Consider the following 13852-nt stretch of genomic DNA (forward strand, 5'->3'; position numbering starts at 1 on the left):
GCGTCTGGTACCGATATATCCTGTTCATAGATGAATTGAGTAACCAGGCGGTTGTGAAAGCATACCCATGATGTGTTGGGTGCATCAGCATTGTAACGATGTTACATTGTTTTGGCATTTAAAAGTTGTAAGTGCTGAAACATACCTCTGATGCAAAAGTGAGTACAGCTTGAGCTTATCAGATCTTAGGTTTGAGAAACCTGTGGTTTATATGCCAAGCTACACCACAAATGGATCTTCTATTATAAAAACTATATAAATATTCATACTCCCTCTGATCCAAATTATTTGTTGCAGATTTAGGCAAAATGTTGCGTAAAATCTCTGTAAGTTCATTGAATATGCTACAAGTAGTTTGGATCAGAGGGGGTATTTGTTAGAGTACGTCATGGGCCTGGGCCCGTTAGTCTTATGGTTTGCTTAGGGGTCAAGTAAGCCTTGCTTGGGAGTCAAGTAAACCTCTCTATATAAGGAGAGGAGATGTATCAATCTAATCAAGCAAGAATTAAGAAGGAAATCCCGGCCCCCGGCCGGCCTTCTCGCGCCCTCGCAGCCCTCTCTCTCCCTCCCAAACCCTAGCAGCCACATAACAGTATTATTTTTATGTACTCCTCTATCCCAAAATAACTTGCTCAACTTTTCTAGAGACGGATGTATCTATAACTAAAATGCGTCTATATACTTCCGTATTTAGACAAAGTTGAGCAAGTTATGTTTGGACGGAGGGAGTACTTTATATTGCTAGTGCAATTTTTTTTTGAACTCCGCTGATATTTAACATAGATGACCTGAGCAACCAGGAGATCATGAAAACATACCCATGGTGTGTTGGGTGCATCAACATTGTAACGATGTTACATTGTTTTGGCATTTAAAAGTTAAGTGCTGAAACATACCTCTGATGCAACAGTGAGGACAGCTTGAGTTTATCAGATCTTAGGTTTGAGAAACCTGTGGTTTATATGCCAAGCTACACCACAAATGTATCTTTTATTAGAAAAACTATAAATATTCATATTATTTTATGTACTTTATATTGCTAGTTTTTTGTTGAACTTCACTGGTACTTAAAATTTACAGTCTTGAGTATATGGGTCTTCATTCTTCGTTTTCTTCCTCTGCTTCTGGTGCCGATATATCCTGTTCATAGATGGATGACCTGAGCAACCAGGCAATCGAGAAAACATACCCATGATGGGTTGGGTGCATCAACATTCTAACGATGTTACATTGCTGTGGCTTTGAAACTTGTATTGCCGAAACACGGAATATATCCTTGGTGCAAGATTGAAGACAGCTTGAGTTCATCAGATCTCATGTTTGAGAAACCTGTGGTTTATAGGCCAAGCTACACCTTAAATCACAATATCTTTTCATATTACTGATTTATACAGTTTACATCGCTAGTGAAAATACCGATACAGGTCTATTGCTACGATTTTTTTTTAATCTGAGTGCAGCATCTTTATTCATCTCTTTTTTCTTTCTTCTCAGCTTCTGGTGGTGACATATCCTGCTCATAGATGACCTGAGTAACCAGGCCAATGAAAATTAAACCCAGAGCAGCAACCTTCCTCCATTCCACCTCAGGTGTTGCAAATACAGCATTTGCAATTGTAAGACCGAGTATCGTCATCAGCGCAAGGTAAATATTCATCCGAGCTTTCGACCCTGCACTCTCCTTTGTAATCTCTCTGATCTTCTGCGCTTCGATCTTGGCCTTCACCTTGATTTCCTCCTTGTTCTTAGGCTTTTTCTTCCCAAGGCTTTTGAAGAACATTCCTTCGTTTTTCTCCACCTCGATCCAATCTTCAAAGTCTTCCAACACCCTCTCGTTCATTTCTATCTCCTGCCTTTCCATTTCAGCTGTCTCCTCGTAGGCCTGCATCTTGCTGTCCAGCCTCTCCATTATCTACCACATCAGAAATGCAATTCTTTGTCAGACATCGAAGAAGCAACATGCTGTTTAACCTTCCATCGCACGAGATGCTCACCTGGTCCCCAATTTGATCGAGCTCTTTCATGGCGTTCTGTCCAATCATATCGAACTCGCTGTCGGCATCCTTAGTGAACTTGGTCAAGTAAGCTGACCGCTCGTCCAAGAAGTTTGTGATCCGGACCTTCTGCGTCTGAAGCATGGCGATTTTGGCAAGCACCTCCTGCTGACGGCCATCTCCCCCGTGCGGTAGGGGAGTGTCCGATCCAGCATCTTCAGAGCTGCAGGCACAGATGGAAGATCTTCTCCTGCTTGGAAGCGCGTGTTGGCGGTGCCGCGAGGATCTTCGCGGCGAGGGAAGAAGGGATGTCCGAACGGTGTGAAGAGTAAGCATCTCCTCTTGGTTGCTGTAATCTTTGGTATGCTGCTTTTGGTCTGCAGAGTAATCGTGCAGGGGTTTGTTTCTGCGCCCCTCGTTGCCGGAGCCTGAGAACGATATCCATGCTGTAGCTAGGTGACAAGACCAAGTTGCCCCTTGCGTGCCGTGTGTTCACTCAGGTCCATTTCAACCCATGCCACTTTCCCTGGGAATGGGACCCCACTGTCTCAACCAGTGCCTATCCATTGCACCTGTAGCGCTTTGTGCAGTAAACCGTGCAATCAACGGAGGGAGAGAGACCCCCACCCGCTGCCGTGCAATCATGAACTGGGCCAAAATAAGTGCGCTAGCTGGGCTGAGTCTACCTCTGTTGGGTACAGATAGAGCCGGGCTACAATGAATGGACACCTACAGCGAATCATTCGCCCTACAAGGCTGCGATCATGTCTGCAGATGCGAATTAGGCTCAGTTTTTTTGGCGGCTTCTCGGAGAAGCTGTTCTCCCCTAGCTTCCTGGGGAAGCCGGTTCTAAAATATTCCGAAACTTCTAGAATAGCTGAGGCTAAACTAATTTGGAAGCCTCACAAAATTTTGTCATCGGCTTCACCAGTAAGCTGGGGGTAGGGCAGCCTCTCGGAGAAGCCGCCAAAAGAATTGGGCCAGCAGGTTGTCGACAAGTACCGTGGCCATTGGGAGTTCACTATATTTCTTTTGAGGGTGGGAGTTCAATATTTGACTTAGCTAAGACGTGATTTCCTTTCGTATTTGTCGTCCTGAAAGTGATTTTGTCGTTTAACTGGCAGGAACACACTTGTCTGTCACTTTTGCTTCATCTTCTGTGAAATGGAAATGGGATCTGCCGCTTGATACTTCTTGTTAATCTGTCTGTTAAGCTTTGAGGCTTCTGCACACTTGTTACAGCTATTCCACATCCATCCTCGCATAATTATTAGGCTAGAAAAGGTCTCAGCGCTTAGTGATGTGTGTTTGCAATAGAAAGGGCAATTCAGAACTGCAAAAGGTGCTGTCAGTTCTAAATGCAGACACTTTCTCTCTGCACAAACCACATCATGAAGTTATTTCCCCTTGCAAATTCTCAGAGTGCACATGACTAGTTGAGTAGGATCCTTCCGTCTGACACACCATACCCGCTGGGTACTCGAAAGAGCAGAAATGGCCTGCACGATCATGAGACCCTCGTCCTTTGGCCCATACCTATCTCTATCTGCCAACAGGAGTAATGACGCAAGGCAATGGAACATGCAGATGCCGGCAGCTCAAGCTGCAACTAGGCCCTTACTTAATCTTATCGCAAACACTTTCGGTACACCTCCAAATCCTCCTGTTGCGTCGCTAAAAGATTTCAGTTTTTCTTGGGTCGCTCCATGCGTCGCTGTCCCCTGCACTGGACTCCGGACCGCGTCGTCGTCGACGATGGAGCCGCCCGGCAACGCACATACATCTTCTGCAACTTGCTTGCAGGCTGCCTTGCAAGTCGTGGACGGCAGGGTTAGTTAATTCGGTTCCTCATCTGCGAAGTCTCGTCATCTGCCTCCCCAGGAGCGGTGCGAGTTGCATCACGCGTACCGATCTTATCGCTTCGCCGTTCCACGGTAATGGAACCGTGCTACATGTGCACTGCTCTCGGGAGTGCGAGCGCAAGTCACATGACATTTTGATGCCGTGGTATGGAATACTTCTGCTAAACTCGAGCGGTCACGATACTCCAAGGACTTGAAAACCTAGCCCATTACTCATCGTTGCCAGGGAACGGTCGACGAGCACATGCATCTCCCATGTCTAGTTGTTCTTCTTTTTTTTTTTTCTTTTTTTTTTAAAAAAAAAAAATTCTCCCATGTCTAGTTGGGCACGGACACTTCTATGGTAATCACGTTGGTAGATACTTCCCCGGTTTTTATTTACCTTGCCTTTTGACATTAGTCAAAGTCAAGTTTCGTAAAGTTTGATGAACCATTTATCAAAAATCCATAAATATAAAAATACATTTCAAGATGATTCTAATAGTACATTACTAATTTTATATTTCAACTATTAATAGTTTTTCCTAATTTTTTAGTCAAAATTGGCAAAATTTGACTTTGACTAGACCTAGAACGTAAGGTAATTGTGAATAACGTAATTGTGAATAAAGGTAATTGTGAACCTAGAACATTTGTTCAAATGGGCTCGTTACAAAAAATGGGGCTGTGGGCTGTATTTGCCCCCCCCCCCCCCCTCCCCCAAAAAAAATCGGGTCCCTGTGTGAGGTACACTAGTCGTACATTTATCCGTCCAAGTTTGCTATTGGGATACTAGGATTGCGAGCCTCCTCCTTCTCTTCATCCATGTCTCAAGCTCAACTGGGAGCCATTCTAGAGTTACCTCCTCCTTGTCCGCCTTGGCCATGTGGGCGAGATATCCTAGGTTGTCGTCCCTATCATCGTCATCTCGGGCTCGCCAAAGAAGAGGTTCCTCTTGGGGTCTGGTGGCTTCTCCGTGGCACAAGGATGCGGCTACACACGCATTTGTGTGGCTTCTTCGGATTTGTCAATGAGGCCTGGCCTCGTCGTCGTTCTTCTTCGGCTTTTTCCATGGAAACTCCTTTTTGCCCATGGTGTCTTGTGGAAGTTGCCGATGAACTGGTGATACCTGGCTGATTTGTCAATGGGACGACGACATGAGCGTTGTCGATGATCTGAAAAAGGACGGCTGAGTGGTGACCTTCAATTTCCAGCGTGGGTCTTGACGCGGCGGTGGAGTCGAAGCGCGTTAGGCGTGCCCAAAGCAGCAGGGAGCGAACAAGCTGATCACTATGCATCGAGTGGTTGGTCTGAACTTTTACCCATTTTCTGTCTATTTTGTTCCCATCGGGCCACTGGAGGGCCTAAGACACTTGTAGGTCACTATCTTGTTCGACGATGGTGGTTCTAGAATGTCAACATTGGGGAAGGTCTACAAGTACGGACAAGAGAAGTACGGACGCGCAACTCTGCGTAGACTTTCCGCAATGCAAAAAAAAAGTTCGTAGCTAAACACGCAATTACAAGCTACCAGGCGGAATACACTGCATGAAGGCCGCATCTGGGAGAAGAAGCAAGCGTGTCGCTTGCGCGCGCATTGTCAACAACCTTAAATTCACCTCTATCTTCCGAATCACAAGACCAGGTCGCCTCGAGCATGTTTCTGAATGAAGACCGCGACCAAATCCCAGTATCATTATCCCTTTAAATTCACGCAAAAACCGTCTGATAATCCGAATTTATGTAGCGGCCATTGTCTCGGAGTATGGGAGTATGGAAGATGCGAATGTCTCGCTCGCTGCGTGGGGCCGTACATGAATTTACTCAGTGTGGTACCCGTATCTCTCGCGAAATTCATTACAGTACGTTCGGCAGAGCTCTCTGACGGACAGCGGAGCCCGGTCCACATGTCAGAGGGCGTGGACGAAACACATCCGACATGTGGGCCCGTCTGCGGCGACAGTAGCGGGGACCTCGCCAGGTGGACGGTGCAGAGAAGAAGTGCGCTGGATTCGCTCGGTCGAGATCCGGCACACCGCGCACTGCACAAGATTTTTGTTCCCGCTCCGAGATTCGCGCAGGGAAAAGATTGCGTCACCGCCCTTTTTCTTAGTCACCACTAATAAGAGAATAAAATTCAGTAAATATCGGAGCTCCATTTTTTACAGCATATCTGAGCTCCTGTGCAGGTCTCGATGGACGTGCTGCTGGCTGCTGCGATCTCTTTGTCTGTCCAGCCGTGGCCACATGTAAAAAAAAACTTCGATGAAGAATCTACTCTCATAAGATTACATGAACCTCTGCGAGCACAATTATATTTAGATCTTGGAACCCAGAAAAGTCAGTGATGCTCCCTGGCTGTACCGGCCACTGTCCACTAATTTAGAGCTCTTGCTGTTAAATTATCGCGATGCTGATGCAACATGATTTTGATAGGGGTGGTGCCGGTACGAACGTCCTCATTGAAGTAGGCATCTCGGCTTCGCCCTCTCCGGTACGTAGGATGATGGATGCAGCTACGAACAGGTGTCGCCGTCACGACCCGTCTGGGTGGGCAGTCACGAGCTCAACTGCCTCGCCCTTCATTGGCCCTAGCTAGCTCAACTGACATTATTTTCTCTCGGTTAGATTTGGAGGCTGATAGGCTGAGATTTGAAAAGTACTCCAGTTTGGAATCAATCGAAATAATGTTAGAATCTGGCAGAGCTAACAGAATCAAGGCATTCTTTTTTCTTCTTCTTTGGAGTAAGAACTTCATGTAATTTCACGTCAATTCATTTCGCACAATCTTTATTTATTTTTTACTTATTGGGAACCAAAGGAATTTGTCTTCACTTCGAAACCACGACTAAGTGCACACAAGTCATGAGGAATTCCAATGAACAAATAGACATGGCATGCCACCTAACCATTCCCGTCGACATCCAGCGTCTTCTTCGAGCATGTCTACCGCCCGACGCCCTGCTTCTTATCCTGTACGGAGGCATAACCCTCATCCTCATCCTCTCCCGCGCTTTATAATCGCCCTTCTAGTTTAGAACATTGCAATTGTTCTACCAGATCAAGCTAGGCAAGTTGATCACATGTCCAACTATGGTGTGCCATCACATGGTCATGGACAAGCTTGTCTCTCTCGGTATCGCTCCTTCGCCTCTTTCCACTCTTCTCTTCTGGCCACTCGCTTCATGCTCCGATTCTTTCGCTGTTGCGCGACAATGTTCGCAGTTTAGATCAATTTATGAACGCTCACACATTAAATTTGTTGCTACTTTTTCTATGTATGCTACTATTTCAGGATTGGAACTGGTCCTAATGTTCGACCAAGTTGTGGCATGATTTGATCCAAAGCCGGGTTAGCAAGTATGCGGCACACATTGGATAATCATGTTCCCACACAACACCTCTTCTTTGAGAGGTGTTGCTTGGCAACACATAGACGATCAATGCTGAAGGCGCTTCTGTCGTGTTAGATGAAGATGGAAGTTGAAGAGCTCCTCCAATTTGGTTGAGTCGACGATATTTCTTTCTTACTTTTTGTGTGTGTAGTCCCCTATGGTTCTCCTCCCTATTCTCATGTTGAAATTTCAATTGTTTCTTCTTTCTTTCTCAGTCGTGGATCACATGTATTCACACTATTCTTGTATTCTTCTTCACCCAATTTAAATGGTTGAAATCACGATTGGCACCTTTTGTACCCCCTTCAATGCATATTAACCGTCACCGATTTAGTACAAAATCAGCAGAACCCAGAGGGAGTAAAGAAACCTAATTAAATACTTGTTCATTATCCACACATATATATTTCTCGACACGAAAGCATGGCAAGACAAGAGCCACCTTGCAAGCATGGTTAGCAATTAAGCAACCGCGTTCTAGTGTATTGGCACACATCATGCTACCAACTGCCGTCTCTTTATACATGTCCCTGCCTTTTCCGTGTACACCCTGCTAATCCTAGCTTTGCAATAGACCGGTCTTATCCGATTTTGTAATGCCATTTTGAGCCAATTTGGTGGCCCAGTGAAAAAGACTAGGAGTACATCCGTATAAGAGCATGTCTAACAGGCCCCGTATTTCGCTGCCCCGTATAACTCTCTTATTTCGCCCCGTATCGAAAAACTGCTCCATTTCGAGCCATTCCGTCTAGCAGACCCCGTATTTCGCCCCGTATTTTCAAAAATAAAAACCCCGGGAAGTTCATCTTCATTGATCATACTACGGATCATACATACATTCCGATCATACTACGGATCATACTACATCTAACTACGGATCAACCTACGTCTACTCGTCAAGGATGACGTAGGGGATGAAGGCGATGGAGGCCGCCTCCTCCTGCGCCTGCCGCGCCTCCCGCGCCTGCCGCGCCTCGAACTCCTGGACGGCGGCGATGGCCGCCGCCTGCTCCTCTGCCTCCGCCCGAGCTTTCTCGGCGGCATCCGCCTCGGATTCGGCCACCGCACGGCGAAGGCCGCCTCCTCCTCTGCCGCCTCCTCTTCCTCCTCGCCGCCTCCGCTTCCTCCGCCGGCAGTGCCGCCGATGGTCGCCCTCCATGCCGCCATCGCCGCGCGGTCGCGCGCCATCGCGCGCGCCACTTCTCGAAGGCTTCGCCGCTCATCGCTTGAGCGGCGGGTCCGCCGTACCACCGCCCACCCGCGGCGTACTCCCGGAGCGGCTCCGGCACGTACAGCGCGCCGGCGTACTTGCAGGCCGCGCGACGGCTGCCGGCGGCGGAAAGCTTGCACTTGAGCCGCCAGGCTTCCTCCACGGTGTCCGGCGAGCGGGATCGCTTCGATCCGCTCGCCGGAGAGGCTCTACTGCGGCGGCGGGAGTCCATGCAGGATCTGGGGTGGAATGCGGCGCGGGGGAGCGACTAATTGCTCGCCGGAGCAGGATGAGGAGGCGGCGGCGCACGGCGGAGCTAGGGTTGCGAGTGAGGGGTTAACCCCTCACTCGCACCTGCGCCCACTATATGTACGGGGCGACGGGGCCGATTTCCTGGGCCCCGTATTCCGCCGAAACGGGGCGGCCCGAATACGGGGCCTGCTAGACGGCCCAAACCGCGCCTGCCCCGTATGTCGCCGGAATTTTACGGGGTGGGCGGGTTATACGGAGCCTGTTAGACATGCTCTAAATAAAGGTAGATGGGCAGGCAGGCAGCCACAAGCCCGCAATAATGCTGTCCACAAGACTATACGCAACTATGCAGCAACGCGATCTTGCACAGGATCGAGGGTGATTATCCACTAGTTGTATAAAATCCACTCGCCGCTATATACGACCACATGAGCAGCTGCCGTGACCACACTATCTTTTCAATTGATTTGCACTTTCTTTTTGGAGGAAAAACTACGGATTACTCCATTTCCTACGACTGCTTCCTTGGCTGATAATGTGTCAAGTGGGATTATGTCAAATTCCGACTTATAGTTCGTTTGAAGATTTACAATTTAAATTTGGCCCAAATTTTGGCCAATAAATCTCTAAATGAGCTACTATCTTTTTTTTATATTAGTTATCGCTGATTTGCATGTATCTAGACACATTTTATGTGTAGATCCATCAGAATCTGTGGCAATTAATATGAAACAAGGGAGTATATAAGTGGGATTTTGACGGGAGGCTGCAAATGGAGGCGGAGCTAATGTAGTTTTTTACATTTATAAATTCAGAAATCATATTTTAACTTTTTTTTAGATTTTTCAAAACTAAAAATATAATTTCTGATTTTTTTAAAATAAAGTGCTATATGTAGCTCGGCTTCCATTTGTCCGTCCGATTTTATTACTTGCATCTCTATTCGCTGGCGCAAGTAAATTCAAATAAATGCTTTTCTGGAAAAGAAAAAAAAAGTCATGTAATCCGTGGAGATGAGGATCGGCAGCCGGCTCATCATCAGAGTAGAGCGGTACAGGCTAGTGAGCTAGGAGCAGTAGAGTGGTAGGGGTAGTGTGTTGTACCCGGTGGGCGAAGCCATTTGTCGCCTCCACCGGCGGGGCTTACGTGGCGCCGCACCACCGGACGAACCGCGCAGCTAAAAACAAGTAAACGCTCGCTGCCTCCTCTTCCTCCAAAAGCCCCTCTTCTGCTTCCTATCCCTCCAATAATTCCCTTCCCCTCCTCGCCCACACCGGAACACAAGGAAAGCCGCCTCCCCAGGAATCTCCATGCTCCCTCCTCCCGCCGGACTCCCCCCAGATCCCCGCCGCCCGCCGCACTAGCACCCGCCCCCGACCCGTCCGATGGGCGGGGAGGTGCCGTCGCCGCGCCGCCTCACCCGCGCGCTCAGCTCCGACAGCTCCTCCTACCTCCCCGACGAGATGCTGCACCTCGTCCTATCCCACGTCGACGCCCCGCGCGACCGCGCGGCCGCCTCGCTCGTCTGCCGCCGCTGGCACCGCATCGACGCGCTCACCCGCAAGCACGTCACCGTCGGCTTCTGCTACGCCGCGCGCCCCGCCCGCCTCCTCGCGCGCTTCCCGGCCCTCGAGTCGCTCGCGCTCAAGGGCAAGCCCCGCGCCGCCATGTACGGCCTCATCCCCGACGACTGGGGCGCCTACGCCGCGCCCTGGGTCGCCGCCCTCGCCGCCCCGCTCGACTGCCTCAAGGCCCTCAAGCTGCGCCGCATGGCCGTGTCAGATGATGATGTGGCGGCCCTCGTGCGCGCGCGCGGGCATATGCTGCAGGAGCTCCGGCTCGACAAGTGCTCCGGATTCTCCACCGACGCGCTCCGCCTCGTCGCTCGCTCATGCAGGTACGGACTCTCCTCGACCGCTGAGCCTTCTCGTGCTGCTGCATCTCTGTGCTGTGCCCCCCTGTTTTCTCCCTCTTGCATGTTGATGCGTGCATGCGTAGTTGGTAAATTGGGCAGTTCATCTGCTCTGCCTTATCTTCCTACTGCTACAAGAAGAACCAGGATTGGTGATCTGGTGAAACTGTGGAAGCGATTACCGGTGTTAGCTGGTTTCGCCAAATCGAGTAGTAATGGATAAGGACGAGCGACGTGTCAGCTCCTACAGTTAGATATTTGTTCTCTTCTACCATGGACTGTTATAAATACACAGCCATGTGTCGCTCACTCACTTTCTAGGTTCATCGGAGGCAGGGAGGTGTCAAGTTGCCTTCCACACACACACAATTTGTCATGACATTTCTAGTTTTCTACCAAAAAATACATACGATCGTTTTATGAAGATGGCTGCCGGTGGGAGATTTAGGAGATCTGGTGCAATTCTATTGCTTACCTCTCTTCTGCTCCTAACATATGCCTGATCCGGTTGTGTGTGAAGAGTCTAGTTTGTAGCTATCCATTCAAAGCAGCTCCAAAGTCACAACCCAAGTCAGCGGTTTAAGAAAACTATATTTCGAGGCTGTACCAGGCAGGTGATCTATCTTCCCCAGGAGTGCTATCGAGCAACTCCGATGGCAAGTTGCAAGCTGGTGGTTTCAGTTAACAATCACTCAATCAGTTCTATCATGATCAGATTAATGTGGCACTATGTCATGCTGTCATGTCTTTCAAGCATCATCTTCTCCTTCATTCTTCTCTTCTGGTACAAGCCTTTCCCACGGACCAATCAATTCTGCAACTATGTAGCTGTGTCAGGGAAATTATTTTCCCCTAGAATGCAAGTATGATGTGTGCAGAACATACAGATCTATTTTCAACGTTTAAGCTTGTCAAGTTCACATTTGGAGGTGGGCGACTAAATTTTAGCACTATACAAAGGAAGTAATGGGTTAGGCAGAATTGATGTGCAGCATGCTCTTATATGGCTGGAAATGCCTCATAATGCAACCATGAATTGATAAAACAAACTGGCTTGGTTTTTTATGGTTTTTGCTGCCCTCTCCTACTAATACTATTAATGAAAGAGGACATAACATGGGCACATGTTCATTAGGTTTGCACGTATTTCCTGGTTCATCATCAGTCCACTTTTCGACTGCTCTGGTCATATATCGCTTCTTACTTTCCCTTCTCCCTTTGTTCGTAGCAAGTCATTTGTGTGTGGTTATACATTATTTCACAGCGATTCCATTATCATCACTGTTATGATTGCGAGCTATCACTGCATTAACATGTTATTCTAAATTATCTTGGCAGATCCTTGAGAACTTTATTTCTCGAAGAATGCTCGATAACTGATAAAGGTGGTGAATGGCTTCATGAACTTGCTGCCAACAATTCTGTTCTGGTGACACTGAACTTCTACATGACTGAGCTCAAAGTGGCGCCGGCTGATCTGGAGCTTCTAGCAAAGAACTGCAAATCATTACTCTCTTTGAAGATGAGTGAGTGTGATCTTTCAGATCTGGTTGGTTTTTTCAAAGCAGCCAATGCATTGGAAGATTTTGCTGGAGGGGCGTTCTATGAGGTAGGAGAGCTCACAAAGTATGAAAAGGTCAAGTTTCCACCAAGAGTATGCTTCTTGGGGCTTACGTACATGGGGACAAATGAGATGCCTGTTATCTTTCCATTTTCTGCTTCACTTAAGAAACTGGACTTGCAGTACACTTTTCTCACCACCGAGGATCATTGCCAGCTTATCTCAAAATGTCCGAACCTATTTGTTCTTGAGGTAATGTTTCTCATATACTGCTGTATTTTGGGTGTGTGAAATTTGTGGTACTCTCATTTTATTGACAGTAGGTTCTGTCTACAGGTGAGGAATGTAATAGGAGACAGAGGGCTGCAGGTTGTTGGTGATACATGCAAGAAGCTACGAAGACTTCGAATTGAGCGGGGGGACGATGATCCTGGTCTAGAAGAAGAGCAAGGAGTTTCTCAGTTAGGTCTGACAGCTGTAGCTGTTGGTTGCCGTGATCTGGAGTACATAGCTGCCTATGTATCTGATATCACAAATGGGGCTCTGGAATCTATTGGGACTTTCTGCCAAAATCTCTATGACTTCCGGCTTGTCCTACTTGACAGACAAAAGCAGGTAACTGATCTGCCACTTGACAATGGTGTCCGTGCTCTGTTAAGGAGCTGCACCAAGCTCCGGAGATTTGCTTTCTACCTGAGACCTGGAGGTCTCTCAGACACGGGCCTTGAATACATCGGGCAGTACAGTGGAAATATCCAGTACATGCTGCTGGGCAATGTTGGTGAATCTGATCTCGGATTGATTCGGTTTGCAATAGGGTGCACCAACCTGCGTAAGCTTGAACTGAGGAGCTGCTGCTTCAGCGAGCGAGCTCTGTCCCTCGCTGTGCTCCAGATGCCCTCACTGAGGTACATTTGGGTGCAAGGCTATAAAGCCTCTGCAACAGGCCTCGAGCTCCTCCACATGGCGAGGCCCTTCTGGAACATCGAGTTTACGCCTCCCAGTCCGGAGAGCATGCTACGCATGGCAGTTGATCGAGAACCGTGTGTGGATGCTCAAGCCCAGGTTCTTGCCTACCGCTCCCTTGCTGGACAGAGGTCGGACTGCCCTGATTGGGTGACCCCATTGCATCCAGCTGCATGATTGTAAATACATCCAAGTTGTGTACCTTATGTTCCCTTGGGTAACAACCTTGTCCAGTATGGTAATTTGTACGGATATAGATAATTTTAGCTACTCTAGCTGTTTTGTGCCGTAATAAGATAGTATAGTGCTGCTGTAGCTGAGGTGTATTGCAATAAGTTGCTGTTGTTACTTTGTACCACTATGTAATCCTGGGAATGTGTATGTAAACTAAGTTGCTCTGTGCTTCGAGCGTTTGAACTTGCCACTTCGTGCTACACTATGTAAATATGTAATCCTGGAAGGCCACAAAGGTGTGTTTACTAAGCTGCTCTGTGCTTTGATCCTTGATGAGAGGTGTGCTCCATCCCATGTCTCTCAAATCATGATATATGGCTTTAGGGTCTGTTCGGTTTCAGAACCGGATGAAACAGAATGGAATCAAGTCGTTCCTCAGGGCGATTCCTGTGTTCGGTTATGGGATGGAACGGAACCAACGCGTTCCTCAAAAGCGAATATTCGTTGTAGATCCGGAACGAGGCCGTCCGGCCGAATCGGTCGAACG

General features: G+C 48.1%; 2 protein-coding genes and 1 long non-coding RNA gene across 3 annotated transcripts; 2 read left to right on the plus strand and 1 right to left on the minus strand.

The window, feature by feature from the left end:
- Nucleotides 1–1349: 1349 nt before the first annotated feature.
- LOC127344419 (uncharacterized) lies at nucleotides 1350–2443 on the minus strand. The gene is made up of 2 exons (XM_051370682.1): nucleotides 1995–2443; nucleotides 1350–1912 (listed from the first exon to the last, which is right to left on the minus strand). The coding sequence occupies exons 1-2, from the start codon at nucleotides 2328–2330 to the stop codon at nucleotides 1466–1468; spliced, it is 783 nt and encodes a 260-aa protein (XP_051226642.1). The 5' UTR covers nucleotides 2331–2443; the 3' UTR covers nucleotides 1350–1465.
- Nucleotides 2444–2519: 76 nt separating this feature from the next.
- On the plus strand, nucleotides 2520–3195 carry LOC139838602 (uncharacterized). Its single transcript, XR_011756043.1, has 2 exons — nucleotides 2520–2779; nucleotides 2979–3195. It is a non-coding gene; the product is annotated as an uncharacterized lncRNA (long non-coding RNA).
- A 6746-nt stretch (nucleotides 3196–9941) lies between these two features.
- Nucleotides 9942–13614, plus strand: LOC127344418 (coronatine-insensitive protein homolog 1a). The gene is made up of 3 exons (XM_051370681.2): nucleotides 9942–10589; nucleotides 11943–12417; nucleotides 12502–13614. The coding sequence occupies exons 1-3, from the start codon at nucleotides 10078–10080 to the stop codon at nucleotides 13306–13308; spliced, it is 1794 nt and encodes a 597-aa protein (XP_051226641.1). The 5' UTR covers nucleotides 9942–10077; the 3' UTR covers nucleotides 13309–13614.
- Nucleotides 13615–13852: the final 238 nt, after the last annotated feature.

Source organism: Lolium perenne, chromosome 3 (genome assembly GCF_019359855.2).
Source record: "Lolium perenne isolate Kyuss_39 chromosome 3, Kyuss_2.0, whole genome shotgun sequence".
Classification (NCBI taxonomy): domain Eukaryota; kingdom Viridiplantae; phylum Streptophyta; class Magnoliopsida; order Poales; family Poaceae; genus Lolium; species Lolium perenne.

What these genes read in the sequence shown, in the direction of transcription:
- LOC127344419 (XM_051370682.1), bottom strand. Translation starts at nt 2,330, where the DNA reads ATGCTTACTCTTCACACCGTTCGGACATCCCTTCTTCCCTCGCCGCGA. An exon ending in TCGATCAAATTGGGGACCAG is followed by an intron (nt 1,913 to 1,994) that starts GTGAGCATCTCG and finishes CTGATGTGGTAG; the next exon opens with ATAATGGAGAGGCTGGACAG.
- LOC127344418 (XM_051370681.2), top strand. Translation starts at nt 10,078, where the DNA reads ATGGGCGGGGAGGTGCCGTCGCCGCGCCGCCTCACCCGCGCGCTCAGC. An exon ending in CTCGTCGCTCGCTCATGCAG is followed by an intron (nt 10,590 to 11,942) that starts GTACGGACTCTC and finishes TTATCTTGGCAG; the next exon opens with ATCCTTGAGAACTTTATTTC. An exon ending in CGAACCTATTTGTTCTTGAG is followed by an intron (nt 12,418 to 12,501) that starts GTAATGTTTCTC and finishes TTCTGTCTACAG; the next exon opens with GTGAGGAATGTAATAGGAGA.